The sequence below is a fragment of the Syngnathus typhle genome, linkage group LG15 (genome assembly GCF_033458585.1).
Source record: "Syngnathus typhle isolate RoL2023-S1 ecotype Sweden linkage group LG15, RoL_Styp_1.0, whole genome shotgun sequence".
Taxonomy (NCBI): domain Eukaryota; kingdom Metazoa; phylum Chordata; class Actinopteri; order Syngnathiformes; family Syngnathidae; genus Syngnathus; species Syngnathus typhle.
The window spans coordinates 2,964,322-2,992,054 of record NC_083752.1 but is presented as its reverse complement, the minus strand read 5'-3'; the positions used below and the strand labels follow the sequence as shown (position 1 = coordinate 2,992,054).

Below are 27,733 nucleotides of genomic sequence, written 5' to 3'. Positions count from 1 at the left end.
GTACGTCAACTCTGTTGCACACCCGTTGAAGAAGAAGACGACGACGCTTCTTTTAAGAGGGTGGGGGAAAAAAGAAGCATAAACGGTTCGTTTTTTAACCACTCAATGGAGCATAAACGGCACGATATGCTTCCTCCGCGTGTTTTATTAACAGGATTTGTGGTATTAATTCTCTCAGGTGAGTTCAATTTAGTCGTGAAATGTTTTTTCTGTTTTTTTCGGGTGGGTTGTGATTTGAGTACACTCGACGACGTATCATACACGGGGGACACCTTGACGTGATTTCACTGATTAATGTCCGGTATTTAGAATTAACCAACACGGCCGAATTCATCCCAGGTCGGGTTTGCTTTAGTAGAACCTCCTGTCGCCCCGATGTCTTATGAGAGAGTGCACTATTTGGAGGTTTTGGAGTAAACCGGACCAAAACACAAACAAGCCTCGTTAGCCTCTCTGGGGCCGCACAATTGGTCAAACTGCTTGCATTTCCTGATTAAAACAACCTTTGCTAGGTATGTTAGTGAAACTGGTATTTGCAGAGAACCATTTTGCAACATTTGCTGACAAAAACGAACACCAATGCAACAAAACAAACACCTCGGACGTAAGTGGCAGGATGTCAGCGTATCCGTTGTGTGTTAGGTGTGGTAGGTCAATTATTAATGAGATGAAGCAGTAAATAAATATAACTCGTACTTTTTTCTATCCGATGGTTATGATTTGGCCTTCAAGCAAAAAACGTGCTCAGGAACCAACAATTGTTTACGTTAATGTGGAAATTATGGAATGAGGAAATGCGTGTTTTTCTTTGAAATCAAAAATTAGTCTTAGTATTGTTGTTTTTATTCTGAGAGTTATTAGCTTGGAGGCGAGCAGCCTACAGATATGGAGGCGGATCTGCTTTTGAGTGCGCTTACGCAAATGTTTGACTGTTTGACAGAGCCGCAGACGTGGGAAAAGGCTGACTAACGATGCTTGCTTCCCCTTTTTGCTATTGCCAAATGCGACCACTGCGCATTGTGTGCATCGTTGCTTCTTCATCTAATAGTGTACACAAATACAGGAAACAATTTCACAAAGAGAATAAGTACTTGCATTATTCAATTTAAATGTAACATCAAAGTTAAATCAAAATGTAACTTTCAAAACAAACATGTCAACATATTCAGATAACAATGCAAATGTATTCAAATGCATGTATTATGTCATTGCTGTAAAAATATCAGATGAAGTGTCATATGCTTTTTATGACCGCTGCTGATTCCCAAAACGTATGTGCGTCTTTCAGGCCGGACGCTGGCCATTGACATCTACACGGATCCCGAGGTGGTAGCGGAGAACGGGACGGCGTGCGTGCTCCGCTGCACCTTCAAGTCCAACGAGGTGGTCAGCAGCGACATTGCCGTCACGTGGAACTTCCAGTCCAGCCAACCCGACACCCCCTACTCCAAGGCGCCCTACGCGGTGAGTCGGCGAATAGCTGGATCTGGACCCTTTGTAGTATGGTAGTATCAAAACGATTCAGCGGTGATCAAAATGAAGAGCTACTAATATGCTCCCTCTGTTTCCTCCTTGCTTCCTTCCTCCCTTGCTTGTTTCCTTCCTTCCTTCCTTCCTTGCTTTGGCGGCAGATCTTTTACTTTTACAATGGAAAGGCGGCCCCGTCGCCTAAGGAGTTCAAAGACCGAGTGCAGTTCATCGGCGACATCAACAAGAGGGACGTGTCCATCCGGTTTAACCCGGCGCTGTTTGGCGACAACGGCACCTACTTCTGCGACGTGAAGAATCCGCCCGACTTCATGGGCACGCCAGCTCGAACCGAGCTGCGCGTGGTCTCCCGGGGTGAGGCAATAGCGCGTGAAATGTCGGGATGATTCTTCAAGTGCTGCGTGAAAGCATCCACGTCAGTTGCATTTCAAACTGTCATGAGGTTTTGTTTGTGTCCGACAAACTTGCCGCTGTCATGCAGTTCCACATTCTTGAGCATCTTCTTGGAAAGCGTGCGCCTACGTGTGGCGGCTTGCTCGCCACCACTCTGGGACATTCCCTGCAGCACTTGGAAAAGGTCCAAGAGCAGACGTTGAGCGGGCTTCCACTTTTTTTTTGCAGGAGCTCTCCCTCGGGGCAACACGGCCGTCATCGCGGGAGCGGTGTGCGGCGTTCTGGCTCTGCTGGTGCTCATCTTAGTGGCCGTCTGCGTGGTCATGAAGCTGCTGCACAATCGCAACGATTACGAAGGGTAGGTCGCCCGTCTTCGTGCTTTATGTGGAATGACAGAATCCTAACGCGACGCTCGCCTCTTAACACTCGGCATGGCCACTGCGTTTACGTCTGGACCTTTAACATTTTCCCTGGCAACCGGGTAACCGATCCGAGCCGAGCGCAACCGAACCACTCGACGATGTTAAATAGAGCCGTGGCCGGCCGCTCGGCAATCTTTGGGGTTACTGTTTGGGAAGCCGCTGCTTGTTTCCACCCATCCTTTTGACACTCTCATTCTCTGTCCACTTTTACGTCGCACGTTCGCTTGGCCCGATCGCTCGGCAAAGCATGTTGGCAGCTTTCAACTTGTCCGCACTCATTCCACGCGTAGCCGGCCAGTAGTAGCTTTAGTTTAGTCTGCTTCCCCATGTGTGACGCAAATGCTTTGTCAAGCCCGCGCGGCGATGGCGACACCACCTCCCCGCTCATCATTTTTCTGTTTTTTTTTTCTTTCTTCCATTCTTGTCTGGGTCCTCATTGTGCTCGTCCCTCCATTGTGCGACAACGCCACGGCGGCCAAACCGTACCCCCAAACTAGCTGTATAAACTTGGAAAGCGCGCGTGCGCCGCCTCCACAGCCCATCAAGAAGGTAGAGCCCAAGCCGGAGGGCCCCACCGGTACCGGCCTCCCCCCAGGCCAAGTGCAGGTAGGAGCCCAGGGGAGCCTGGCGGGAACCCGAGAACGGGGCCTGGGGAGCGGCGGCGGCGGCGGCATCGCCGGCGGCGGTCGAACTGACGTGGAGCGTTGTGTTTTTGCCAGGGCCCGGTGATATACGTCCAGTTGGATCACTCGGGAAGCAAAAACTCCTTCCACAAGATGGAGCCTGTGGTCTACGCAGACATTCGCAAAAACTGAGACGGACTAAGAGGGGTGAAGGAGCCACGCGCAACCAAAAGTTCAAAACACACACACACACACACACACACACACGCTTAAGCATCCGCCGCTGCTCGCGGGAACACTCCATTCTTTGGACGGGGACGCCTTTGTTTATTTTTTGTTTTTTTTTGTCCTCCGCCATCACGTCTACACTCCCATGACATAGTAACTGGTTGTTTTGAAGTGTCCTCACGCCAGCCAAATGCTGACGCACCTTTGGACACACTGACAGAATTTTCTACGAGCTTTGGAAATTCTTTGAGATTTCGTTTTAGCTCGACTGTGCCGACGGTTCGAATACTGACAAAAAAAAACAACCACACGTCTGATTGACTTTTGGGGTAGTTAACAGATTGCATTATTTTACATTTGCACGTCAGGAAGTACTGGAGAAAAATCCCCAATGACTGTATAACATTATTGGTTACAATTACTTCACAAAGAAGGAAAATACTCCCCCAAAATCTTTTGAAAATGCTGACATCATTGTAGGAAAACACGATCTTTTGATCCCGTGTTAGGAACGAAAAAAAAAAACTACTGATTTTACCTTCACTACTTAAGGCTTGGGTGAGGCGACGTCGCGACCCTCCTCCGTGTTGCGCTTTCCATAAAATGTCCCTTTCACAAAAGATGACAACATGCTCATATTGATCACTCGCACCCATCCCTCACTGGAACATTTTTTGAAAAAAAAAAAAGCAAATTCATCAAGTAATTTTTTTTTGCATGTTCGAAGTTAAAAAAAAAAAAAAAAGGAAGTTCTCCTAAGGGGTTTGCATGCCATCTACTAACGTGATGATCCTAGAACAAAAAAGCTGGTTGACGTGTAAACATTGAACTTTTATTTAACAGAAAAGAACAAAAACGGGCCAAACGTCTTTCTCGTAACCATTATCGTCATTCATGCTCCAGCTTTGAAGTGCATCCTTGTCTTTGTGCAAGCCAAATTGACTTGATGTAATCGACGTGTCATTCCGCCATCATGTGTGCTGCTGACTCAAAATGCATTCCAGTCTCGTGAGCATAGCCCCCCCCCCCCCCTTTCATTATTTGCGCTAAAAGCCGTGCCTGCAAAAGTGATGACGTGTAGTGACTAGAATAGACCACCAGGCGGCAACGTTTGCGATACCACTTAACATGCTATCTAACAATCTTGACCTTACTTTCTAATATTACAATTCAGTTATTTAAACCCCCCCACAAACAACTCTCCTAGTAAAAAAAAAACAAAAAGCCATATTTTTCCGCATTACGGTAACAGGCTACACTGTCGCAGGCACGGCCCTTTTTTTTTTTTATTTAACGAGTTAAGTGTCTTCACCAAAAACAATCCATTGTATGATAGCTCAGCTCTTTTGCTTCCTTTATTTCCTGTCGTGATTTTGAGCTGCTGGGGGCCGCGTGTGCGCGTGTGTTTGTATTTGTGCATGTTGCCGTCGTCCACGTGATGTTGTAAAGTATAAATTATGAAAAGACGGACGGTCCTCCCTAGGCTTTTCGGCTCTCCGTGTGCTAAATAGTTGTTCTATTCGATAGCGTCTTTGTTTGTTGTCAAAAAAACAAAAAAAACAACGTGCACTATGTCTTAAATACGGAAGACAAAAACCTGCCCTGTGATTATTATTTTTGTATTCTTCATCTCTGAATGACTTTGGCCTACAGAAATCCAAAACAAACTGGAATGTTGTACATTTAGTGCCTTTTACATTTCATCCGCCAACTTGAACGTCTGCTTCCGATAGAAAAGATAAGATTCATTTATTTTTTTTCCCCTTTTATTGTATTTTTTTATATGCATAATAGCCTGTTGTGTATTCACTTGTTCAAATTTTATATATAAAAAAAAAGATTTTCTGGCCGAATGTGGTTTGTTCCATCATTTCCATTCAGACGCCCCTTCCGGCAATCTAATCGACGTTTTCACAATTGACGTATTTTTTTTCTTGTATTTGGGATATCATATTTTTGTAAAAGGAAATTTTTAAAGTCTTTACAATTATGTGCGTGTGTTTTATTTAACAGGAGACAATGTACATTGCATATCTGTCACGCCAAATAAATACATCATTTAAAAAAAAAAGAAAATCAACTAAAAGATTAATAATATTGCGTGAGTAAATTAGCATCTTTGCGTGTTACGACATAAAGATAGAAAAGCATTCTCATAAGTTAATTATACAAGTAAGACTTAACAGCAGTCCTGTGTTTAAAGGTTTGCATAATTTTCTTTACATCATATTTTCTCTAAAAGGTGAGGGGGGGGGGAGGAGCAACAAATTGTCATGTGCAGTCTTGCAGCTTGTGAATGTTTACTTTTTTTTTTTTTGTAACCAAAAATAATCATAATGTCATCAAAGCCGGAGAAGCGTCCACAAGATTTTGTACTTGCTAAGCGTCCAGTGTTCAAATAAAAGAAAGAAAAAAGCAGTGGGAGAGAAAAGTGGCTCTGCCTTCAAGACCCCAAAAAGGGACAAGGGCGTCCTCAGCGAAGCCCGTCTGAAAAGCATTCAACAGCAGCAGGTGTTAGCGACGAGTGACAGACAAACAAAAAATGACAACTAGCGACCCACCGTTGTCCGAGTCGCCCGGCGTGTCAACCGGCAGCGTCCCGAGCAGCTCGTTGTACTTCAGCTCCACTTCCTGAAAGGACAGCGCCACATTTAAACCATGTTTTGAACAGACCCATGTGACTTGACGTGCTTGTGTACTTTGAGGTACTGCAGGTCCGCTTGCAAGAGGCGCATGTGCGTCATTAGACGTCTGCTGCGGTTCGGTCGCCCGCCGTTCTCCGACGACAGGAGCTTGCTCATGTCCACCGCGTCCACGCCGTCCCCGTCGTCCTCCAATCCGCCGCCCGGATCGACCGCGCCTACACCAAAACAGGCAAGTCATTTTCTGAAACTTACCCCTTTGTGGTGTTATTTATGCTTTTGTTGAGCGAAAACACAAATTTGTAGTATTCTTTTAATTTGAATGAATTAATTGAACATGATCAAAATCACATTTCCTTTAAGCAAACCTCACATTCAAATTGTCGAGGCGTACCATTCTGTTCAATCCGGGCGTCGTCGATGGGGCAGTTTTGCCCCGCGGCGCCGTCTGGACCTTCGCCAGGCGAAGAGGTGGGCTCGTGCGGGGTCTTCTCCTCATCCGTCATGTGCTTGAAGACGAGCTGCTTCAGCAGCACCACTACAAACGCAAGCCCGGGTGTTTTGTGCCAAATTTGTTGTGAGCGTCCATGAGGTCAACTCACGCGTCTGCAGAGCCTCTTCGGCTTTGGAGGCGGACGACGGAGAGCCCAGAGAGGAGGACGAAGCGGGCGCCTCCTCGTCTCGGTTCGGGAAGGCCTCTTCCTCGTCTATCTCGCCTTCCTCTTCTTCTTTCTCTTCGTCTTCACATCTGTCGTCGGCGGACGCCGCTCCCGCCTCGTCCTCCCTCTCCTCGTCCTCATCTTCGTCCTCCGACTTCATGCCCTCAAAGGGGTTTGTCGTGGGGGGAATGTCCGATGACCCTGAGGAGATACCTTTTGGATTTGACCATTTGAGGCTCTCGGTCTTTCGTGTCAAACATGTCAGCTACCTGACGAGTTGGTGCTGTCTTTGCTGGGCTTGTCCATCTCACAATTGATGATCTCAATAGCGTCTTGCTCACTTCTGGAAGGGAAAGCAACTTTAAATTTTGATAACTGCAAATACAAAACTTTGTGCCGAGCTGTGCTACTCACTGAGCGGGCGTGGCAGCCATGCGGCTGTCGTGTGATTTTGCCTTGATGGCGTCGGCGCACTGCGTGATGAGACACTGCCACCTATGGGCACAAAAAGCGTAATTAGGCGGGGGAAGCGGTCGTCGCGGCAACGTGGCCCGCCGCCGCTTACGTCCTCTGGTCGGACGCGCTCTGAGCTGTCAGCTCGTAGATCTGTGGCCCGTTTTCCGACATGGACAGCACGAAGAAGGACTTTTTGTCTGCGGACAAGTAGAAGAGGGCACTCGCATGGAGAGACCATTTACTCACGGGTCAAATGAATCGGGTCGGCGATTTACTGGTGGCGACGGGTCTGACGAGCACGGTGCCGAGTTTGACGACGGGGCTGAAGCTGAGCTTGGAGTCGGCGGCGCTCGCCGCGCTCTTGCTGTGGAACTTGAGCAGCAGGCGCTCGTCCTGCTTCTGCAGCAGGACCAGGACGTCCTCCAGCAGGAGCGTGCACAGATCTGAGCGCATTTGCATCTTCAGCGCAAGTTCAACGTTCACGCTTTTTCAACGTTTGGCCGTACCGATTCTTTTGTCTTTGTTGACCTTCCAGGAGAGCGGTCCCTCGTGGACCATCTTCCTCTTGGTCAGGTCCAGATTCTGGAGGACGGTATCCATTTTGATCAGTCCCACGAGCCCAAAAATCAGACGACCCGCTCGTTCTGGCTTTTCCTACCCGCAGCTCGGCGATGAGCGGGTTCTCGTTGGGTTTGAGCGAGGAGATGTCCAAGCGTCTCTGGTAGTCCAGCAGCCTCTTTTGCGGTGGGAGAAAGTTGCCATTTGTGCCGTGCGTGCGCTTTGGGTTTGGACCGGGCGAGTGCGTGACGTCACGTCTACCTGCTTGTTCTCAGCCTCTTTGACCGCCTGGTTCACGTGGTTGAGAATCTGCCTGCAGCATTCACCGGCTTTTCTCACCTTGTCCGCCTCGTCCTCGTCCTCTGTGAGTTAAAAAAAAAAAAGTCGAACAGATGGGGGAAAAAGCTGAGGCCAAGTGGTGCCCGCCTCACCGGTGTACTTGGCAATCTTGTCCAAGAGAAGCGGGTACTTGGTGGCTCGCTGCATTTCCACGGGAATGATGTCCTTCAGCTGCAGGCGCCGACACAGCCGGTTGCTCTCGGCCGCCTGCGCGTAAAGCCCAAACGGTGCTGAGAGTCAGCCAGCGGGGGGCGCTGTTGTACGTGTTTCCCACCCGCATGAACAAGGCGAATCTCTGGTCCTTCTTCTTCTTGCTCTTGATGAGCTCCAGCGCAGATGGTTGATTACTGCAGAAGGTGGCCACCGCCTGTCTGATCTTCGCCTCTTCCTCGCCGCTAAACTGCAATTCGCACGCACGTGGGCTTGTTACAATCAACCAAAACGTTTTTGGACATTAAACGCTCATTTTGAAGTTGAGCTTGTCGCTACGTTAGCTTTCATTTCGATCGTACCCAAGCCAAGAGATCCTCGCCGATCTGACCGATGACGGACGTCTCGCTCCTCTTTCTGACGGCGGCCATTTGCTCCGTGAAGGAAACTGTGTGTGTCTTAATTCTCAGTAACTCCTCTCTGGCCAAACCAGATTGCAGATATATTCTGTGAATGATCCGCATCGGTGTGACTGACCGTGCAACTGAATGATGTCCTCCAGGTTGGTGAAGATGCTGTGGAGCTCGTCCGGCGCCAAGATGGCATCCCCGCTGAGCCGCTGGTAGAACACGCCGTGCAACACCTTCAGCATGTGTAAGTGGGCCCGTTCCGTGTAGAACAACTCTGCTCAAACGGCACAAGCGAGTGAATATACCGGGTTGCGTGGTATCGGGTTCGCTCACGATACGGTTCGGCGTGTCGGCGGCTCACCGTTGATGACTTCCTGCCTCTTGATCTCCTGCGGCGGCAGCGCGGCCAGAACATCGCGGCTCACCAGGCTCTGCCAGTTGAGCGGATCGTCCTCGCTCGCCGCCTCGCACGCGTGCTCGTCCTCGCTCGGCACGTCCGCCGCGCTCGTCACCTCCATCCTGCGATCCAATGAGTCACGTCGGATTAATGCTAACATACGTTAGCCCATCTCATGTGGTTTACATGATGCGTTAGCATTAGGCTAGCCCGCGTTTCGACCTGAAGTTGTCTTGGTCTCCCTCCTCCTGTAAGTGCTCCAAGTTGGAAGGACTGAAGTCAAACTGCATAGCGGTGGGGCTGCAGGCGCCATCTTGCCGCTCGCCGCACATCAAAAGCTCGCCCGCTCGGGGCTGGGTGCAGAACGGTGACATGTCTGGGGAGGGCAGGAACAAACAAAAGCAAAAGAGATGGGGAAAATGTCGTCAGGGTCCCGATGGTCGTTCCTTACTGCTGTCCGAGTCGTTCCCGCCGCCACCGGCGTCGGAGGGCGTCGCCGTGGGCGAGCTGTGCGTGGACCAGGCGCTCAAAACGTCGGAACCCTCGCTGAGGTGATTCCCGCGGATCCTTCCGAAATTCGAAGGGGACAGGTCGGGCGGCTCGGGGACGCCGAAAGCCGCCTGGGAGAGCAGCTTGGGGGAACGCTGCTTGTTCACCTCCGCCGCCGCCGCCGCCTTGCCCACTGCACGCACATACCAAATCCTGCACCGCTGTCCGTTGACAGCCGATTATTTTTGTCACGGCTCACCTGAAGTAGAGTCCACTCTGCTCAGACGGCGCGGCGGGACCAAGATGTTTGGAAAACGAGGCTTTTTCACTTTCTCCTCGCCTTCCTTGTCGGGCTTGATGCTCTTCTGCTCGTTGGGGGTGGGGGGGGAAAGCCAAAAGGAAAAAAAAAGCCACTTTGGTTTCGTTTGACCCACTCGCGCAGCTTCAAGCGGGCACCTTAATCTTGGGCAGGAAGTTGATTCGCGCTCGCTTGTGTTCCAGGCCACGAGGCTCCTTGACTTTTACGCCCAGGTGCTTCATGTAGGTCAGGATGACGTACTGCATCGCTTGGCTGCCGCACGAGAACAAATCAGACGTGTGGCGTGGATGTCGGCGCAAGCTACGAGTCCTACCATTTCTCCTCCTCAGAGGGTTGAGATGTTAATCTGCAAGGGGAAATTTGCCATGAGCGCCATTCAAATGAGAAACATTTCTGTCAGGCTGAATTTCCTCACAGGATGTCCTCGATCTTGACGAGAATGTGTTCGGCACACGAGCATTCCCTCTCCCAAGCCGGCGGCTCTTTGCCCGCGTCGGCGTCCAACCTGGACAACTCGTCCTCCGCCAGGGTCAGCCCCATGCTGCGCTTCTGTCTGCCGTCGCGCGCACGCAACACGTCAAGCGCGTCACGTTTTTTTTTTTTTGTCCGCCCGGCGCGCCACTTACCTGAAGTCGTCCAGGTTCTTGTGCAGGTCCGGCATCAGCGAGTCCTGTAAGGTTTGCGTGTACTGCTTGCACACCTCCTCTGGGATTAACTCCAGCCTGCGCTTCTCTGCGAGGACAACACAAACGCTCAGTAGAGGGCGCTATTCCGCGACGGTGCACGACACGCTGCCTTCAAACTAACTCGGACGGAACTTTTTTTTTCTTCTTCTTACCGAGTTCAGCTGCGATGGCATCTGGCACGGAGACTTTCAGATTCTACAAAGCACAGAGAATTTTAAATTAAAACCAAAATCATTGGCTGATTAAAACCAAATTTTTCAAATGAAGTGTTTAAAGTTTAAAATTAAAAATTAAATAAATTAAATATAGAATAAAACATTTCAAATGAATGAATGAACTCAATTGCTCGTACCGCCGTTCGATCCACAAAGAGGGAGTGAAATTCCATAAAGAATCGTCGGCTTTCTTTCGAGTTGGTTTGTTTGTGGATGTCGGCGTATAAGAAACACAGCTAAAAAGGACAAACAGAAATGAACACAACGTCGTCCGGACGCATCCTCCAAAATGTCACGGCATGGGTACCAAAGGGGCGGGGTCAAACTGCGAAACGACGTGATGGAGGAAAACGGCGAGATGGGCAGGCCGACACTTGAGCGAGTCGATGCTCTGAAAGCAACCGCACTGGCCGTTCATCTGAAAAAAACACGCACGCTCGCATTGCGCCCACCAAAAGTCAAAACCAACCACAAAACGATTCGCCGAGCCACCTGTTCTTGCTGCGAATCAAAGTAGTCGTCTTCCGCGCCGATGATCTGCGGGTTGAGAAGGTACGGCGGGCTAGCCGCGATGCGCCGGACGTCCGTGTCCTGAGTGGTCACCACATTCGACACAAACAACCTTCTTGATAGCTTTTCAAGTCAAATACCAAAAAATAAAATCGTTAAATCCCTGGGCGCGGTCTCCACCGTCCGTCGCTCGGCTAATCCAAACATAGACTGAACACGGCGCGACAATTAAGCCAAATTGATTGTTTAGTCTGGCAGGGAAAAAAATTCCGGGGGACTTTTCAAAGCGGGAGGAGGCCTTCGCTGGCTATTTTAGGACACACGGCCCAGATGAGAACATTGTTACTCAAGAGCAGCGTCGACACTCGCTTCCTGTTTTCATCTGATGAGATGATCGACGTGGCTTTGGGGTCCGCAAAATATTTATTAGTCGGTTCCCAAATTGATTGTGTACTTGTAAGCCAAAAATCAATTTATGCTCGTGTGCCCACCGAAATGTTGTTGCTACCCAGCCCGTCGCTAACGTCGTCCCCCGGCGACGACGCCCCTCCGTCACACTCTTCGGTTTCGGTGTTCCTGGAGCCTACGGATCCATCCTGGACAACAAGAAAAAAAATGAAAGAAAATACACTTTGTTCTGACAGCTGGTCATCTGCTTACCCCGCCAGGCAGCGAGCGTGTTTCATGGCTACAGGTGGCGCTGCCGCGGCGCTCCCCTCCCGGTGAATTTTGCAGCGATTGGTCGCTGCCGCACTCTTCCTCCTCATCCACCGTGTCGTCGTCTTCCAGCTGCATCTGAGGAAGACCCGGAGGTCTGCCCAGCACCGTGAGGGCTACGTAGGAACCGGCTGAAAAGCACCAAAGGTACAAAAAGTTCATGCCGTGCTTTAAAATGCAAATGATTGCACACACACGTGCTTACATTTGATCAGCTTGACAACCTCCGTGTGATTTGAATGCGTCACCAAGGTCCCGTTAACCTACGAAACAATTTTAGCGAGAGAACTGATGAAAAAAACATTTAATTCTAGGTTAGTATTTGAAATGATGTGAATAAACTGCACAATGCGGCGCACCCCAGGGGTCCGTCCTAAGCCCCCCAGAATTTCTCAATGAAGTGCAAATATTAGACAGCGGTAAGTCAATCACCTTAATGATTCTGTCGCCAGTTTGGACGCCGGCACGCATGGCAGCTCCATCTAGGGAACGGCAAACCATCACGTTGGTGCGCAAAGCGTTTGGCTCAGTTTTGTGCGCGAGCGTCGTACGAGCGAGAGCCTCACCTTCCTTGACCAGCTGCACAAACACAGGGTTGTCCCCGCTCACTGTCAGCCCAAAACCATTTTCATCTCTCTGGATTATCACGCACCGTTGGACCAGGCCTGTCATGAGCACACACGCGCCGTGGACACAACTCACTGCACGCTACTCATCTTAATTGTGATTATGCGAATGAGGTCAGCTGGTTGGTGTGGCTTCCTCCTGATTTTATTCACTAAGCATTTTCTGGGATAATGGTGCTCATATTTCACGTTTAATCGCAGCGGTGGGAAAGCGTGTCCTCACAGGAAGTGAAGGATCAAGGGTCCAGAACACAAATGGCTTTTTGAAGAGCAGTTTGTTCCCTTTTTTTTTCCATAACAATTCAATGTCATGAAGTTCCTGGCAAAAAGCGGAATATAATGGAAGGTCAAATGCAGCTGAAGTTCTTTGGAATTTCGAGGGAAAGAATATGGGACTGCGCAGGGCTCTGTTTTAAGCCCCCTGGCGTTTTGCATGCTACTTTGACACTTATGTACAGTCAGGAGGTTGAGTTCATCTCTTTCCTATTTGTCAGAAGATGTTTAGCAACTCTTCCTTCGGTCTCTCAACACTGCTTGAAAAAAAAAAAAATTGAGACGAGCAGCTAATGCGGCCTTGAGACTTTACAAAACTAAACAAAAGTTCAGCTTGGCTTGGCTGGTGAAGCACTTGACTTTTTGCGGCTTTCTCACCGGTGGGGTCAAACTCCTGTTTGACTGAGACGGAGCATTTGTCGTTCTTTGATTTCCTCTCCGGACTCTCCTTGTTGAGAATATTTGGGGTCCTGAAGAGACACGGGCAAAAATAGAGTTTATTTGTAGGGTTTATTCTCCGTTTCAGATTTGGCTTTTGCCCTCGAACTCGCGCTCGTCATCATCACGAAAAAAGAAACGCAGTTTTAAATGGCCAACTGTCGCAACTTTACTCTTGAAATGTTTATCCCAAATGAAATTATTAATGTAAAAAAAAAATAGGACCTCGTGGTTAAAGTTGAAAAGCAGGCGGGTGCTTTGTTTGGACTGTAGTGACAATGGGGGCCCTGCGCTTTTCAACAATGGCCACCACGTCACGGGGGAGGTGAGGGGGCAAGGGGGGGGGTCACATTCCCGGAAAGCGAGCGACGGGAGCGAGCCTTTTTGGCTCCGCTCGAGAGTTGTGAATGTGAAACGAGGCTGGGAAAGTTGTGGAGGAGGTGCACGTGTCTCAGAGGGAAGCGAGAGCCGAGCTACATTAGCTTAGCTGCAGACTTTTTTTTTTTTCCCCCTTCGAACTATTTATAGAACGGAAAGTCTTGTCAATTACGTGGCGGAGCGCAGTGTTTTTGTTGCCATGATAAGAGGTCAAGGGGGCCTGCAGACCAGGCCAGCCCAGCCTTCGAGCGTCTGGCCCACTATCTACTCGCTCACGATAAAACCAATCACAAAGGCACAAGTGGACAAAAATTCACACGTAGAAGCAGCGAGACTCAAAAATGCCCGTTTTGATAACTTGGCAAAATTGTTTTTCTCGCACTTGCATTGTGCGTATACTGAGAAGGAAAAAAAAACCAATATAGGATCAAAAACTCAGTGTACTTGAGTATTTGGTTACTTCCCACCAGATGTTAGCAACAAACGGTTATCCCGGAGCGGATTCTTTCCTCTGAGAAACGCTTGGAAAGAAGAAAAAAAAAAAAGGAAAAAAGTTGGCACTGCCGTTGCTGGGCAACTCAACCTTTTCCTGCGCTTCCTGCTTCAGATAATAGAAGACAAATCAAGCCAAATTTCAGTAAGAGGGGGGGGGGGACCACATGAAATGCAGCAGAGAAGGTTGTGTTTAAGAAATGTTTTCTTTCATGTCGTCACCGACAAATGAACGCATGTTTTGAAGAGCAAAAGAAGCTTTGTGGCCGAAAGGCTCAGACGAGCCCGACCCGGCTGCTCAAGTCTCGAAAAGCTAACCTAGAGAGCAGAAAAGCCAGAAAAGGAGCCTTTCGCTTGACTGCTTGAGACTCTTGACATGTACGTAGTGGCTATACAAAGTCTACACACCCCTCTTCAAATGTGACCTAATGAAGTTTTTTTTTTTTTTTTAGAGGGGAAGGAAGCCAAACAACTGAGATCACACTGGTGCATAAGTGCACACACCCTCTGTAAACTGGGTGTGGTGACTGTGTTTTGAATAATCACATTAAAATCACATTTTTTTATTTTTTATTTTTTTTTATCTCCACTGTATATTGTGTATTGTGTATTTTGTATACACTGTCCATATTTTTTTAATTATATATACCTTCTACTTCTTAAATCTTTTACCCCCTTCCCCGCATGCGTGTGTGTGTGTATATGTTACGTGTACTGCCGCTAACATAGGAGTTTCCCCATTGAGGGAATAATAAAGGATTATCTTATCTTATCTTATCTTAAAACTCATGTCAAACGGAATCAATAACCATCTACTATCATTCATAATAGTACATAAAAAATTTAAGGGCGTCAATGGGTAGAAATAAATTGCACAGCCATGACATTTTGTCTAATGAATTTTCCTCAATACAACAAATGCTGTTTGCTGCAACATCACTAAAAAGCAACCAATACAAAATTACTCGGCTGGACAAAAATTAAACTATTGCCGTACTAGCTTTACACGCACAAAAAGCGAATTTAAAGTTGCCCACCGACAGTGGCGTAGCCAGGAATTTTTCCAGTAGGGGCGCGCGCCCACAGGAAAAAAGACCGAAAGAAAAAAACGGCATGAAAATGTCCTAACCGGGGCGCCGCCCCGGCTCGCCCCGGCTTGGCTACGCCACTGCCTGCCGATCTATTCGGACTACTGACAACTTGGAGCGTTCTGAGACTGCCTTAGTTCAATCACGTCCTTCTCGTGCGATCGGCGTGTACATCCCGAACACAGCACACTCACCCCGTTAAATTAACTTTAAAAGAGCCTTCAGCTTCGTTAGCTCATCATTATGCAATGTTGGGAAAGAGCGAGCTCACCTATCAGTGAGCGTCGTCTGTATCCCACTCATTGGGCTTCCCTTGTTCTTGGCCGTCTTTGTCAGCCGAATAACATGTTTATAAAGCACTTTTAGTGCAACTCAAACGGCATCTGTCTCTTCGGGATTGTTGAAGCATCCAAGTCCGTTATATTCTTTTTGGGGAGTGTTTCCTGGTGAAGGAAAAAAAAAAATCACTACTGCCGCTTCTCAACAGGGTTGACCTTTGGAGTATATTCCATTTCCCGGTTGTCCCGCATTAAAGGATGGAAAACACTTCCGTCGGGTATACTTTCCTTGTTACAGCAAGGCGTGCATATCTTTTTTATTTTCCGTGGGAAAGTGTTCCGTCATGGCACTCTGGTGTCACGGATGGAGCGCTGAGGAGGGGGAGTCGTGTCAAACTTTAAAAATCCAGAATTAAAAGTTATCCGTCTCAGATGCGTCGTCTGTCTCTTGTTCGACCGGAGCAATGGTTTTTTTCTCTCTTCTCTTTTTTTTCTTTTTAAAACCAAACTTCACATGGATGCAAAATTGAAGGAAATGCTTTCGCCTCGACTCTCTTCCCCTCAGTACTAAGGAAAAAAATGCTGCGTTCAAATGCTAATCGTAATTATCTCGACACGTTGAGAAAACGCCACATATTAGTTGAAAATGTCTATATTTGTCTCTGTGATGGTCATGAGTAATATTAAAGTGATACAAAAACGACCAAAACAACAACTCGAGGTCTCAAAAAGTCACAATCAAGTCGTTCTCGTGTGTTTTCTGTCCACAGTCACGTGTATTTGAACGGCGCACGAAGCGATTGTTTGATTTGGAGACACCACTATTATTTCTCGTCGCTAGATGGCAGCATTTGAGAAACCGGGATGAAACCGTTTCGCAAAGGAGAAAAAATATATCCCACGAAGAAGCAGGCGTCATCCAGTTGGGCTAATCTCAGCTAGCAGACAACGTAAACATTAGCATATAATTTGACTTTTAACGTCCCTTTTCGGGCGCATTTGTCGCTTTGGTTTAACCGGGAATACCATTGCTATGCAGCGGCTTGGATAAAAAGCTACCCTCCGCTATGGGTGTTGACATTCGTGCATTTTTAACGCTGCCGAGGCCGTGAGTTTGTCCTGCAAACGAAAGGTACTGTATCAGCCTCTTCGGCAGAGGCTAACACGCTAAGCGAACGGCGTTCATTTGTATTTTTTGCCTCCTCAAAATATCCTTTTGTGCATGTAAAGTTACGCTCCGTAACTGCCACCCTACCGAGGCCCGTTAAACGGTCCCGTTGGTTCGAAATGGTCAGAAAATAACAGAATGCACACACCCATCGTCCACAGCCATTTCTAATTGATCTCGGCGAGTTTATTGTAGAAATAACGACACTTGCCATTTGTCATTCATTAAATGGTTGCATCGTCGCAGTTGTGCATGACGTTTGTCCCCACAAATGTAAATGCAAATCACCTTTGACGGGGGAAGCAGGAAAAGACTGCAATGCAAAGTGTATTTTGGGGAAAGGAACGTTGTTGTTACTGTTGTCTTTGTAGCTCATGATTCAGCTGGAGAAACCGGTGCTGACTGGGACCATGCCAGTGGTCTGGCCCACCATCCTTGACCTGGGCAGGGATGAGTGCAAAAGGATACTGCGCAAACTGGGTAAGCTATAAGAAAAGATTGGCCTCCAAAAGCTCACAATATGGTTTTCAGTGACATCTAAGCACTGTTAACTTTCATTGGCACAAGATGCTCTCTCATTGGCAAATGAGGAAAGTAGCAAAATGCATCTCAGTTTTCAATCTATGGAACTTTATGAAGTTGAGGTCCCAATTTGCGATTGTGTTGTTTTCCGCTCTGTAGAGCTGGAGGCCTATGCTGGCGTCATCAGCGCCCTGCGAGCTCAAGGAGACCTGACCAAGGACAAGAAGGATCTGCTGGGAGAGCTCACCAAAATCCTCAAGTAACTCCACCATGGACCCCTATTCCTGCACAAACCCTCAAAATTCACGATGATTCGAAACCATTCAAACATCAATTTGTTCATCTCTTTCCCTATACGTTGCAAAATATTTTTCACATTGCGATTCTTTTGCTATTATGTTAGCTCTCTTATTGTTTGTGGGAGAGCAAAGGGTTTTACTTGACTTCCTCTCCTCAGCATCTCAACCGAGCGCCACCGCGCCGAAGTCCGCCGGGCCGTCAATGACGAGCGCCTTTGCACCATCGCGTACCAGTAAGCCACTAACCATCCACAAGTAATTGGCTTGGAATGAAATGCGCCTCGCTCACCTTTTGGAGGCTTCTCCCCAGCATGGCGGGCCAGAACAGCTCGTCCGAGTGGTCCATCGAGGGCCGCCGGCTGGTCCCGCTGATGCCCAGGCTGGTCCCTCAAACAGCGTTCACCGCCACGGCCAACGCGGTCGCCACCGCTACAGCCACTCACAACGCCTCCATGCAGTTGCCGGCTGAGACGGGGAACAAGGAAGGTGCGAACGAGGCGATGGTGTCAGAATTAGAAAAAAAAAACTCCAACTCATGTCGCGCTTTCGAAGCATATCTTTATCGAACATCTTTTCATATTTGCAAATAAATGTCTTCCTCTTCCTCCCAGTGGTGGTGTGTTATTCCTACACGAGCACGACATGCACCTCGAGCAGCTCCACGGCCGCCAGCGGCGCCACGCGGACGGCCACCAAGTCCCCGCGGCCACCCAGCCCGTCGTCCAGCGTGGTGGTGCTACCCAGCGGGAGCACCGTCTATGTCAAAAGTCTGTCCAATTGCTTGTCTCTGTGTCCTGAAAAGTGCCAGATGCATAAAAAATACGTTTTGCTTTTCTTTCTTTTTTTTTTTATTAGGCGTGAGCTGCTCCGACGAGGATGAGAAGCCGCGCAAGCGACGGCGCACCAACTCATCCAGCTCGTCGCCGGTGCTGCTGAAGGAGGTGGCTAAAGTGTCGCCGCCCGTGGCCAAGCACATCGCGGCGCCGGTGGTGAGCGGCAGCCCCAAGATGAGTAACATCATGCAGAGCATCGCCAACTCGCTGCCGCCACACCTGTCGCCGGTCAAGATCACCTTCACCAAGCCCACCATCCAGACCACCAGCACTGCTACGCAAAAGGTCATTATAATAACAAAACGAAAGAAACTGCTCAGCTCACAGCGACACCCTTTTTCGCAGGTCATCATCGTGACGACGTCGCCCAGCTCCAACTTTGTGCCCAACATTCTGTCCAAGTCCCACAACAACGCCGGCATGTCCAAGCTGGCCTCCAGCACCATTTTGACCACGCCCACCCAGAAGCAGACGGTGGTCTTCCCGGCGGCCACTTCCAGCCCCTCGGCAACGCCCGCAATCACCGCCGCGGTCTCTTCCGCGGCCGTCATGTCCGCCGTCTCCACCTGTAAGCATTGTTACTTTGGCGGCCGTTTTTCCATCGGAGCGAAATTCAAAGCAAAAAGAGATGACCAATCGTGTTGTCATTGTTTTGATCTTCAGGCGCCGCATCGGCAGGGGTGAAGGTGGCTTCGGCCAGGCTGCCCTCCCCCAAGACCCTGGTCGGCTCGTCCCCGCAGATCCTCAGCCAGTTCCCCAAGCAGCTGCAGGCGTCAGCGATGGGGGCTTCTGGCGTGGGCCAAGCCCACGCCTCCGCCGCCTCGCCGGGCCCCAAGCCCACCATTCAGATCAAGCCAGAATCTGGTAAGAAAGCATACTTTGATTCTAGTCACCCTGATATTAAAATATTCAGACCTTCCCAGAAACCTTCCCACGTCTTGTTGGTTGGCCTTTTGCGTGCGCAGGGGTGAAGATCATCACGCAGCAGGTGCAGCCCAGCAAAATCCTGCCCAAGCCGTCGTCGGTGGCTCTGTCCGGCGGCAGCTCCTCGCCCATCATGGTGGTCAGCAGCAACGGAGCTATCATGACCACCAAGCTGGTCACTCAACCCACAGGTTGGTGAGCACTTAGCTTTTCAACAAGTCCATCTGGCAAAGCACGTCGTTTATCAAAAGCGATTCTTTGATGCTCAAGTTGGTTGTTCTGGGTTTGCCTCTCAGCCACGCAGGCCACCTACACGCGGCCCACCGTCACGCCCAACCTCGGCGCCCGCATCTCGGCCTCGGCCGGCGGCGCCACCTACGTCAAGACCACCGGCGGCAGCATCATCACGGTGGTGCCCAAGTCCTTGGCCACGTTGGGCGGGAAGATCATCAGCAGCAACATTGTGTCTGGTAGGGTTACGGGGATGGGGCCGCTCCAAGGAATGTTTGTTTACCAAAACTTGCTCTGACCGACCAATCAGAAGACGGAAAGATAAAGGCGTCACAGATGTCTGAGTGAGGCGGGCAGATTGGATGACGCGGCAACAATTCAAGGCTGGAATCTGATTGGACCCCGCTCACTAAAATAACTGCGTGTTGTGTCAACAGGCACCACCACAAAGATCACCACCATCCCCATGTCGTCCAAACCCAACGTGATCGTGGTCCAGAAGACCAGCGGCAAGGGGGCCACCATCCAAGGGCTGCCTGGCAAGAACGTGGTTACCACGCTGTTGAACGCGGCGGGGGTCAGTGCAATGTTTCTTAACAGGCGCCGAGGTACCTCCGAGTGGCGGGACGCTTGCTCACCTCAACCGCAAATTCCCCAATTTTTCATTTCCTCAACAACAAAAACAAATTGAGTGGCTGTAGGGGTTAGTTGACATGAATAAATCAGAATCTGTTGGGAAAATTTGTCACAAAAAGGCAGAAAATGAACGGCCTCGAAGCCCCTTGCTCAATAGACGCACTCGGCTGCGTCTTGCGGGCATCTCTCGCCACCCGGAGGTACGTTCCACAAGGCGGTGAAAAGGCCGATGATGAAGCGAGGGATCATTTCAACGGGCGTTGTCCGTCGGCGGCAGGGCGAGAAGAGCCTGCAGGCCGTCTCGGGGGCCAAACCGGCCATCATCACCGCCGGCAGACCCATCACCAAGATGATCGTCACGCAGCCCAAAGGCCTGAGCGCCGGTGCCCCGTCTACCGCCACTGCCAAGATTATCCCCACCAAGATCGTCTACGGCCAGCAGGGCAAAACGCAGGTCAGACAACTGAATTTTTTTTTTTTTAATGAACCACCGTCATGTTGGTCACGACTGTGTACATATCTTTGCTGGTCCAGGTGCTCATCAAGCCCAAGCCAGTGTTCCAAGCGACCGCGGTGAGCGAACAGACCCGGCAGCTGGTCAGCGAAACCCTGCAGCAGGTCACCCGCTCGGCCGACGTCAGCCAGGTTCAAGATGGCGCTGCCAAGGACGAAGGCGCCGCCCCCGCGGAAACCGGCGGCTCAGTTGGGGAAACCTCACACGGTAAAGAGGAAGTAAAGTACTTGCGTTCTGTATTGAAGACGCCGTGTTAGCATTTGTCCATGATTGACTGCGGTCTCCCGCTCGGCCCCTTAGCGGACACACAGGCGGTGCTCCACGTGGCGGCCTCCCGAGATCACGAGTGGACGGAGCAGGAGGTGTCGGTGGAGTCGGCCCCCGCCATCTACCAGGAAGTGACCGCCATCGATTCCCAGTCGGCCGCGTCCACCATTAAAGCTCTGCTGGAGCTGCAGCAGAGCTCAGGTAAGGTTGCCCAGACCGGACAATCGGATCAGTTCTTTTTAAAAAAAAAAGGGGGGGGGATTTCTAAATACTGAACATGAATACGTTTTCATTCACGGACTTGCAGTGAAGGACAAGGCTGAGCCCAAACCCAAGCAACAGCACACGCACATCGACCTGAGCCAGATGGCCGTGCCCATCCAGCTGGCCCAGGAGAAGAAAAGCGGGCCAGAGTCGTCCAGGCCGCCTGGCCCCGAGGCCGAAGCGAGGGCCGACGCCCCGGCGGCAGGTACGTAGTCGCGGCGTGGCCTCGTCGCGCTTCCGTAGCTAACGATAAAGCTCACGTTTACCCCGCAGGTAAAGCCGGTGGGCCGGCCGCGTCGACGGAGGAGGATGCTGCCGCGACCCCGTCCCCCGCCGATACCTCAGAAAGCGTCCGTCAGGTCGTCATGGCTACCAAGCCGGTTGCTGCGCCACCTGTAACCACGGCGACGCACGTCAGCGTCAGGGTGAGGAGAATGCACAATATTGCCACAATTGAAGTTGGATGTTTTCGTTTGAAACAGACATTATGCTGTTGAATCAATTGCGCGGCTCAAATTCTGACAAACTTCTCCAGCTGAAGCTTCTTAAAGGGCCAGGAGTATTTCTTTTTCTTCATGATGTCATCTTTTGTGTTTCAGCCCTCCGATGGTAAAAGCGAGTCCTTGTTGGAGGTGAGCGAGCTGGAAGGCGACACGCTGGACCCTCAGACAGGCTTGTTTTACCGCTCCGGCAATCAGACGGATGCCCCCAAGCCAGCCCCCCACGCCACTCCGCAGCCCCCGGCCGCCGGCAGCCAACCGGAGGGCACCGCTCAACCTCCTCCTCAACTGCAGAGTAAACCTCAGCTCAGCCAGCCTCCTTCCTCCTCCTCCTCTTCCTCCTCGTCTTCGTCTACGACGTCACCGGCCAAGAAGCTCCCCAAACTGCGAGAGCAGAGTCCGGCCAAGTCTCAGGGCGCTGCCACCTCGCCCGTCACGCCGCAGCTGCCCAAATTGCAACAGGCGCCCACGTCGCACCACCGGCCGCTGCACGCGCCCCTGTCGCAGCCCCCGCCCCTGCAGGCACACCACCCGGTCAGCACCGACAAGGTCAGTTCTTCAAACAAATATTTTCAAGTGGCTCCATTTACACAAATGACTTGCGTGACTTCCTCTGGCGAACCAAGTTAACGGCAAGTGTCGTGTCACGTGTTGGAGCGCAGCTGCCAATCATCACGCAGAGTGCCACTGTCACCAAAATCACCTTCGGAAGCACCCTCCACCACCAACAGCAGCAGCAGCAGAAGCAGAAGCAGCAGGCCGCTCACGTGGCACCGGTTCCAAGCGGGGAGGTGGAGCTGGCGGGCGAGTCCAGCGCGGGGCCGGCGGCGGACGAGGAAGCGTCAGTGTCTGACATCCTGAAAATCTCCATGATTGAGGCCCAGATCGACCCCAGCACAGAGCCCGTGCTGGTGGACTCGTCCGCCGACCGGCCCCCCCTGGCGCAGGCCCTGGAGGCCAAGCGAGCGACTACCGCCCAACACTTTGCCAAAGAGCACCTGGAGGTCATTCAGGTACGTCTGCACACCATCCCAATTCCCTATCTATACATAATTGAGTAAGCCAAAGTACGCACTGTGTTTTTCCGCCACTCAGGTGATCCCACAGTACTCGATCGTGCCGGACTCGAGCCAGTCCAACGTGGTGGTGGAGCCCAGCGGCTTCCTGGAAATCACCAACTACACCAGCCAGCAGCTGGACGACGACGACGAAGACGACGACCCCGCCGAGCACGACGTGGACAGCGGCAATGACGCGGGGCCCCCCACACCTTAGACCGGACCTCGCCCCCGTCTTCTCGACACCCACTTTGATACAGAGTACGTTGGACTTTTCTATCCACTCGCTTTTTAATTCTCTCACCAAGTTTTCATAGGAAGCGACAACGGTGCAAAATAGTGTTGCAAAAGAAGGAATTGTGTTTCAGTTTTTGTAAGATACAGTACCAAGAAGTCATCTTTTAGTGTTTTAACTTTTTCTTTTGTACCTTTTCAAAGTTGTCCAGGATTGGTCTGATCTCCAAAATAAATGATTTAGAAATTCATTTGTGTCACTCGTGAAGGGCAACAAATCGGTTTGGAACTTAAATGTTGAAAGCTGGTCCACATTCAAATTGTTCCTGTGTCTAAACGGTGACTGAAATTTTGTCATTCAGGGTCATGTTGTGTACCTGTAAGACTTAACTGTTCTCCAAGTAACCTTTAACATTAACTGTCACTTAACAGCTTTTGTTAAAATAAAGAGCCACCTGCCATCCTTTGTAAATAATTTGTAGATAAAAGGGTGGCTTTGATTTTGTAATCCCTAGAATGACTTATTAAAAAAAGATTACATTTCAAAATGGAGCATTGCAGATTGACCCTGATCTTCAAAATGTTAACTTTTGAATCTGACATTGGCAAATATATAAACAACCTGTTGTCATTGCAAACATTTATTCTCATTCTTCTTATACGCTTTTGATGCAAACAAGACCACCACCACCTCCAGGAATGCAGTCGGCACCTGCTGCTGGAATGAAGAGACACGAGGGAACCTGACTGTGCGCTGATGTTGCCTCCCGTCCAAAAAAGAAAAATGGCATCTTCTTAACCGTAATCATAAAAAAGGGTGGCGAACAGAACAAGACATGCATATTATAATGTAATGTAAAAGATACAACATCCATGTAGCATATTTGCGTACATTTCATACATTTGCAATATTTAGCTATGATACTATTTTTGAAAGCAAAATGTAAAAAAAAAAAAGCTTTTTTATTTTGCAGGAGAAGCAAGGCAAGGAGGGATGTTGGTCCTTTCCATTTATTAACGCTGTCATAAAAGTAAACAAAAAAATAATGATGTGATGAATAGAAATGCCATGTAGAGAAAGAACGCAAGCTTCTGAATGGACGCCGGTGGGAGTACGAGAGGGGACTTGTCCATTTTGCGCTATAAAGAGGGACAAACAAACGTGTGTTTAAGTGCAGAACCCAAAGAACCAATAAAAGTCTATTGGGATCGAGTTGTCGTCGTCGTCGTCTTGGTGGTGGGTGGGCACGCCCTCCGCCGCCGTTCTTTCTGTCTGTTGTAGTTGCGGTGAGGGTGCGGCAGGTGGCGCCGCGTTCAGTCGATGTACTGCGAGAGCCAGCGGAATCCCTCGCCGTAGCCTTGGCGCTTCAGCACGCTGCACATGAACACCTCCAGGGGTCTCGTGTTCAGCTCCTTCAGTGGGACGTTGCCCTGCGGTAAGGCGCACACACACGGGCAGCTTAAGAACCGCTTCAGTTCAGACAACCCATCAGCTCCGTGTCGGCCGCTCACTTTTCCTGTCGTCTGGCCGTACAGCTTAAACATTTCCCTCAGCCGCTCCTCGCTGATGGCATCGGGCCGGTCGATCTTGTTGCCTAGGATAAGGATGGGCACGTTCCCGATGGTCTCGTCCGTCATCAAGCCCTGAACGTGCCGAAAAAAGGTTCACGTGACTCGAGTTTTACAGGTGTGATGGCAGTGACGACCCTATGCCACTTGAGGGCGCTAAGAACACGATCTCTGAGTTAAGTGCTTTTCTTTGACCGTAAAACACAAATTGAAGCCTTTTTGGGTGGCAAAAGATTATTCCAACTGCTTGCGATCTCTTCAGGACCCGGGACTCAAGAGGCAAACGCGTCTGCGATCCCATCTGAGGCCACTCACGTCAAGCTCTGCTTTGGATTCTTCCAATCGGAGGCCGTCGGCGCAGTCCACCAGGAAGACGATACCGTTGATGGCGGGGAGGTAGTGTTTCCACACTCGGCGGGCTGTTGGCGTGCGCACAAATGGGTTATTTGCAGCTGCTCGGCTTGGTGGCGACCACGACTGACCACTCACCTTGCGCGTGGCCTCCGAGGTCAAAGGTGGTGAAGGTCATACCGGCGATCGTCAGCTCTTCCGAGGCTGCGCAGGATGCAAACAATCAAAAGTGTCAGCGAAGGGTAAGCTGGAGCGGTTATTTTCAATTTGGTCGGTGCCGGCGCTACTGACTGGGATGTAAAGTGGGCACGTGCTGCCCCAGTCTGTCGTCTTTGAGCATGTGCAGAAGCGTGGTCTTGCCGGCATTGTCCAGGCCGAGGAACACGAGCTTGCCCGACTTCTTGTACAGTCCTGGGAAAAACATTTGGGGAAAATCACATCAATTTGACATTGAGCAGATTGCTTCAACGGTGGATACTGGTCCAGGTTCTCGCACTCACCTAAAAACTGTAGTACGCTATTGAACCCGCTATAGATCCAGTCAAATATGAATGACATCTCTGGAGCTGTTCAATCCTGTAAAAGGAAGGACATCAGTTACAATGCAGGCCAAACGTTCATGGCACAATTTGACCTCGTTTGTCAATTTTCAAATTGGTTTTACTGAACATTACCAAAAAAAAAAAAAAAGTGCAAAGCATTAATAAACAACTTGTATGGTACACACTGAACAAAATGGATCCCCCCCCCCTCCTCCCCTTAACTATTAGCGACCTCTTCTCTACTTAGTGATGCAATGCCTCCAGGGCTAAAGTGGAACAATCAAAGGTCGCCACCACGTCAACGCATTTAGGGTTCCAAAGCGCAACCAATTTAGCGGAAGCCTTCACGAGTTTGCACGTGCCGACCGCTGTTTTGATGGGCCGTGAATTGCATGATGAGCGTGATTGCAATATTTTGCAGTTCTGAATGGTGAGCAACGGAATGCTGTACGCCAGGGTGTCTTTCCTCAGTATTGAGCGGGGAAATATTCTGGGCCAGGCAGTTCATCCGTTTCATCCCTCCGCTTTCAATGCCTCTGCTAAAGTCTTTTAACATAATGAATGTGTAATACACATTTACTGTAATTCCATTCTAGAGGATACAAAAGCCACACTATGCAACATAAATAAGGAGGATCTTTTCAATTACACCCAAATGTTTATACTTTGAAAACTTTTAAGAGATGCATGTTTTTTTTTGCCCTTATTCAGACGGTGACCACATTTTTTCTCTGACATTGAGTTTTCATTATATATGTAGTAATATTTCTAAATGAAGGGTTCGGTTCAGCTACAGGTGAATGAAAGCCATAGCTGCACATTTTAATGGATGGCAATTTTTGTATTGCGCAAGAAAAGCAATGTTACAATGTTGACCTGGCATTGTGATGGCATTATAGCAAACAAAACGAGAGGGCGAGTTTCCTCGGTGGGGGCCAAATAATAAGTTATTTTTCCATACACTGCAAACTAAAAATAAAAAAATAAAATTAAAATAACTTGGGTTCAATATGGACGTCAATCATTTGCCCTGCAGTCGACGTAGCAGCGGAGTTTGTACATCTTCAGACGGGCAAACTTGTCTTACCGGTGAAATTAATAACTTCATAAGGCTACTTTAAAAAACGGGTCGAGCTACCGGAAAAACTTGCGTCCAAACAGTTGATAAAAGGTGACGACAGCGACTACCAGTGGGTTCATATTAAAACCCCGCCACGTCACACCAAGGACATACTGTTTTTTAATATGATCTTTATTTGAATATAGGAACTCAAACAAGGGAGCAGCTCAGGAGAAAGATTAAGCTGAAGGCTCTTTGAGTAGCTAGCAAGAAGCTACTAGTTACGTGTCATTTTGTCCAAACGGCGACGTAGCATCGACAAGCCCAAAAACACCCCGGCATCGAGCGAACACAAATCGAGTGACCCGCTAAGAAGAACTACAAAAATTGATTCGCCTCGTATTGGGAATAAATTTGCTATTTCTTAACAGTAATAGTCGGATCGAAAAAGAGACAAGTTAGCCCAAGTTGACGTTAGCTTTGATAGCCTAGCATGGCTAGCAACCGCGATGGCGAACGTTTCACGTCAAAACGGCTGACTAAGTGCGCGTCACCCGCCTGGAAACTTACTCGTTCTTCAGGCGTGGATTCGTTGGCCGAGTGCGTTGGCTCGTTTGGTCATGTGAATGTGGCACGGGGAAAATTTCAAAGAGATCCCGCTGACAGCCAGCTCACCCTCTCGCTCTTTCGATCGCTCGCCCGTCTCCCCTTTTTTTTTCGTGTTTTGTTAACTGAGCCACGACACCGCAATGGCTCCTTCCGCTTCTTCGTCTTGACTTTGAACGTCGTTTTGCCAATGCAATAGTGCACTACCGCCTCCTATTGATCACTCTTCAACCCGAGGTTGGCCAGTTATCGTAACCACAAAAACACTCTGTTTCAGATTTAAATACACTCAAACATACTATTTTTATTTAGTGAGTCGTTCGGCTGTCAGAACATGACCATACTCAGGCGGAACTATATGACGACGGCCCCAAGTTCTCTCTACTTTAACAGGCTATTTCTCATATTACTGTGTCTAATGAGTTATAAACTTATTACACACGCCTTAAACCGAAACACGAGTAATATTATCACCTTATGGGCATTTATCAATATAGGCACTTAGTCATTTTAATGGCAAAAATCGTGTTATATAAGCGGACCCATTTGACTGGGGCAACAAGACCGATGTCATCGGATTCTTTTACTTCTGTCGTACGTTCCTCCTCGTATCATCACAAACATTATTAACATATGTACAGTTAAACAAACGAAGCTTTGTCATTTATATTGTTAGATTTAGTTAAGGGTGGTTATAGTACCTGTAAAATTAATAATCGCGTCGAGGTGACAATTCTTCGGGGGGCCTAGTTGACTGATGCACTGAAAGTTTTTAATTCTCCACAGAAGACAACAGAGAAAAAAAATAACTTCAAACGCGATGTAAATATTGTGTGTATTATGTATGTGACAACAATTGATCGTAGGTTTCTGACAAGACA

At 49.3% G+C, this 27,733-nt stretch overlaps 4 protein-coding genes across 11 annotated transcripts; 2 read left to right on the top strand and 2 right to left on the bottom strand.

Moving 5' to 3' along the window:
* Positions 1–9: 9 nt before the first annotated feature.
* Positions 10–5,007, top strand: mpzl1l (myelin protein zero-like 1 like). The gene is made up of 6 exons (XM_061300069.1): positions 10–178; positions 1,289–1,464; positions 1,632–1,842; positions 2,110–2,239; positions 2,801–2,909; positions 3,023–5,007. Exons 1-6 carry the CDS (start codon positions 106–108, stop codon positions 3,116–3,118), a joined length of 795 nt encoding a protein of 264 aa, XP_061156053.1. The 5' UTR covers positions 10–105; the 3' UTR covers positions 3,119–5,007.
* Positions 5,008–5,134: 127 nt separating this feature from the next.
* arhgef12b (Rho guanine nucleotide exchange factor (GEF) 12b) lies at positions 5,135–16,049 on the bottom strand. 5 transcript variants are annotated; one of them, XM_061300059.1, is made up of 35 exons: positions 15,268–16,048; positions 12,979–13,070; positions 12,268–12,366; positions 12,134–12,183; positions 11,907–11,964; positions 11,645–11,832; positions 11,476–11,580; positions 10,967–11,065; positions 10,782–10,892; positions 10,612–10,710; positions 10,412–10,454; positions 10,200–10,305; positions 9,989–10,126; positions 9,887–9,919; positions 9,711–9,825; positions 9,514–9,619; positions 9,217–9,447; positions 8,988–9,141; positions 8,730–8,887; positions 8,496–8,642; positions 8,321–8,406; positions 8,083–8,208; positions 7,901–8,015; positions 7,731–7,831; positions 7,570–7,647; positions 7,418–7,493; positions 7,187–7,354; positions 7,021–7,108; positions 6,870–6,950; positions 6,725–6,798; positions 6,399–6,668; positions 6,170–6,334; positions 5,854–6,014; positions 5,716–5,785; positions 5,135–5,641 (listed from the first exon to the last, which is right to left on the bottom strand). In XM_061300059.1, the coding sequence occupies exons 1-35, from the start codon at positions 15,297–15,299 to the stop codon at positions 5,628–5,630; spliced, it is 3,837 nt and encodes a 1,278-aa protein (XP_061156043.1). In that variant the 5' UTR covers positions 15,300–16,048; the 3' UTR covers positions 5,135–5,627. The 5 variants fall into 5 exon arrangements, 3 of the variants coding, with proteins under 3 accessions (XP_061156043.1, XP_061156044.1, XP_061156045.1); XM_061300060.1 differs by having other exon boundaries at positions 6,399–6,656; positions 15,268–16,047; XM_061300061.1 differs by having other exon boundaries at positions 6,191–6,334; positions 15,268–16,046.
* A 99-nt stretch (positions 16,050–16,148) lies between these two features.
* emsy (EMSY transcriptional repressor, BRCA2 interacting) lies at positions 16,149–22,975 on the top strand. 3 transcript variants are annotated; one of them, XM_061300063.1, is made up of 20 exons: positions 16,149–16,406; positions 16,814–16,922; positions 17,124–17,223; positions 17,422–17,496; positions 17,562–17,749; positions 17,875–18,030; positions 18,119–18,381; positions 18,442–18,664; positions 18,760–18,960; positions 19,062–19,211; positions 19,317–19,490; positions 19,689–19,828; positions 20,165–20,341; positions 20,422–20,608; positions 20,702–20,869; positions 20,976–21,137; positions 21,206–21,357; positions 21,532–21,981; positions 22,059–22,445; positions 22,528–22,975. In XM_061300063.1, exons 2-20 carry the CDS (start codon positions 16,817–16,819, stop codon positions 22,705–22,707), a joined length of 3,639 nt encoding a protein of 1,212 aa, XP_061156047.1. In that variant the 5' UTR covers positions 16,149–16,406; positions 16,814–16,816; the 3' UTR covers positions 22,708–22,975. The 3 variants fall into 3 exon arrangements, with proteins under 3 accessions (XP_061156047.1, XP_061156046.1, XP_061156048.1); XM_061300062.1 differs by having other exon boundaries at positions 19,020–19,211; XM_061300064.1 differs by having other exon boundaries at positions 16,150–16,406; positions 17,574–17,749.
* A 374-nt stretch (positions 22,976–23,349) lies between these two features.
* Positions 23,350–27,614, bottom strand: sar1b (secretion associated, Ras related GTPase 1B). 2 transcript variants are annotated; one of them, XM_061300071.1, is made up of 7 exons: positions 27,554–27,614; positions 25,145–25,220; positions 24,936–25,055; positions 24,783–24,848; positions 24,609–24,712; positions 24,237–24,368; positions 23,350–24,155 (listed from the first exon to the last, which is right to left on the bottom strand). In XM_061300071.1, the coding sequence occupies exons 2-7, from the start codon at positions 25,200–25,202 to the stop codon at positions 24,039–24,041; spliced, it is 597 nt and encodes a 198-aa protein (XP_061156055.1). In that variant the 5' UTR covers positions 25,203–25,220; positions 27,554–27,614; the 3' UTR covers positions 23,350–24,038. The 2 variants fall into 2 exon arrangements, with proteins under 2 accessions (XP_061156055.1, XP_061156054.1); XM_061300070.1 differs by lacking the exon at positions 27,554–27,614 and adding an exon at positions 26,817–27,017.
* Positions 27,615–27,733: the final 119 nt, after the last annotated feature.

Excerpts from the sequence above, each read along its gene's own strand:
- arhgef12b (XM_061300059.1), bottom strand. The coding sequence starts at position 15,299 with ATGAGTGGGATACAGACGACGCTCACTGATAG. Across the intron at positions 10,711-10,781 it reads AGTTTGACCCCGCCCCTTTG|CTGTGTTTCTTATACGCCGA; the intron begins GTACCCATGCCG and ends TGTCCTTTTTAG. Across the intron at positions 7,648-7,730 it reads AAGAGGCTGAGAACAAGCAG|AGGCTGCTGGACTACCAGAG; the intron begins GTAGACGTGACG and ends CCACCGCAAAAG.
- mpzl1l (XM_061300069.1), top strand. The coding sequence starts at position 106 with ATGGAGCATAAACGGCACGATATGCTTCCTCCGCGTGTTTTATTAACA. Across the intron at positions 179-1,288 it reads TGTGGTATTAATTCTCTCAG|GCCGGACGCTGGCCATTGAC; the intron begins GTGAGTTCAATT and ends TGCGTCTTTCAG. Across the intron at positions 2,240-2,800 it reads AATCGCAACGATTACGAAGG|CTGTATAAACTTGGAAAGCG; the intron begins GTAGGTCGCCCG and ends CCCCCAAACTAG.
- emsy (XM_061300062.1), top strand. The coding sequence starts at position 16,817 with ATGATTCAGCTGGAGAAACCGGTGCTGACTGGGACCATGCCAGTGGTC. Across the intron at positions 17,750-17,874 it reads TGAGACGGGGAACAAGGAAG|TGGTGGTGTGTTATTCCTAC; the intron begins GTGCGAACGAGG and ends TCTTCCTCCCAG. Across the intron at positions 20,342-20,421 it reads GCCAGCAGGGCAAAACGCAG|GTGCTCATCAAGCCCAAGCC; the intron begins GTCAGACAACTG and ends TTGCTGGTCCAG.
- sar1b (XM_061300071.1), bottom strand. The coding sequence starts at position 25,202 with ATGTCATTCATATTTGACTGGATCTATAGCGGGTTCAATAGCGTACTA. Across the intron at positions 24,713-24,782 it reads CCTCGGAGGCCACGCGCAAG|CCCGCCGAGTGTGGAAACAC; the intron begins GTGAGTGGTCAG and ends GCACGCCAACAG. Across the intron at positions 24,156-24,236 it reads ACGGCCAGACGACAGGAAAA|GGCAACGTCCCACTGAAGGA; the intron begins GTGAGCGGCCGA and ends GCCTTACCGCAG.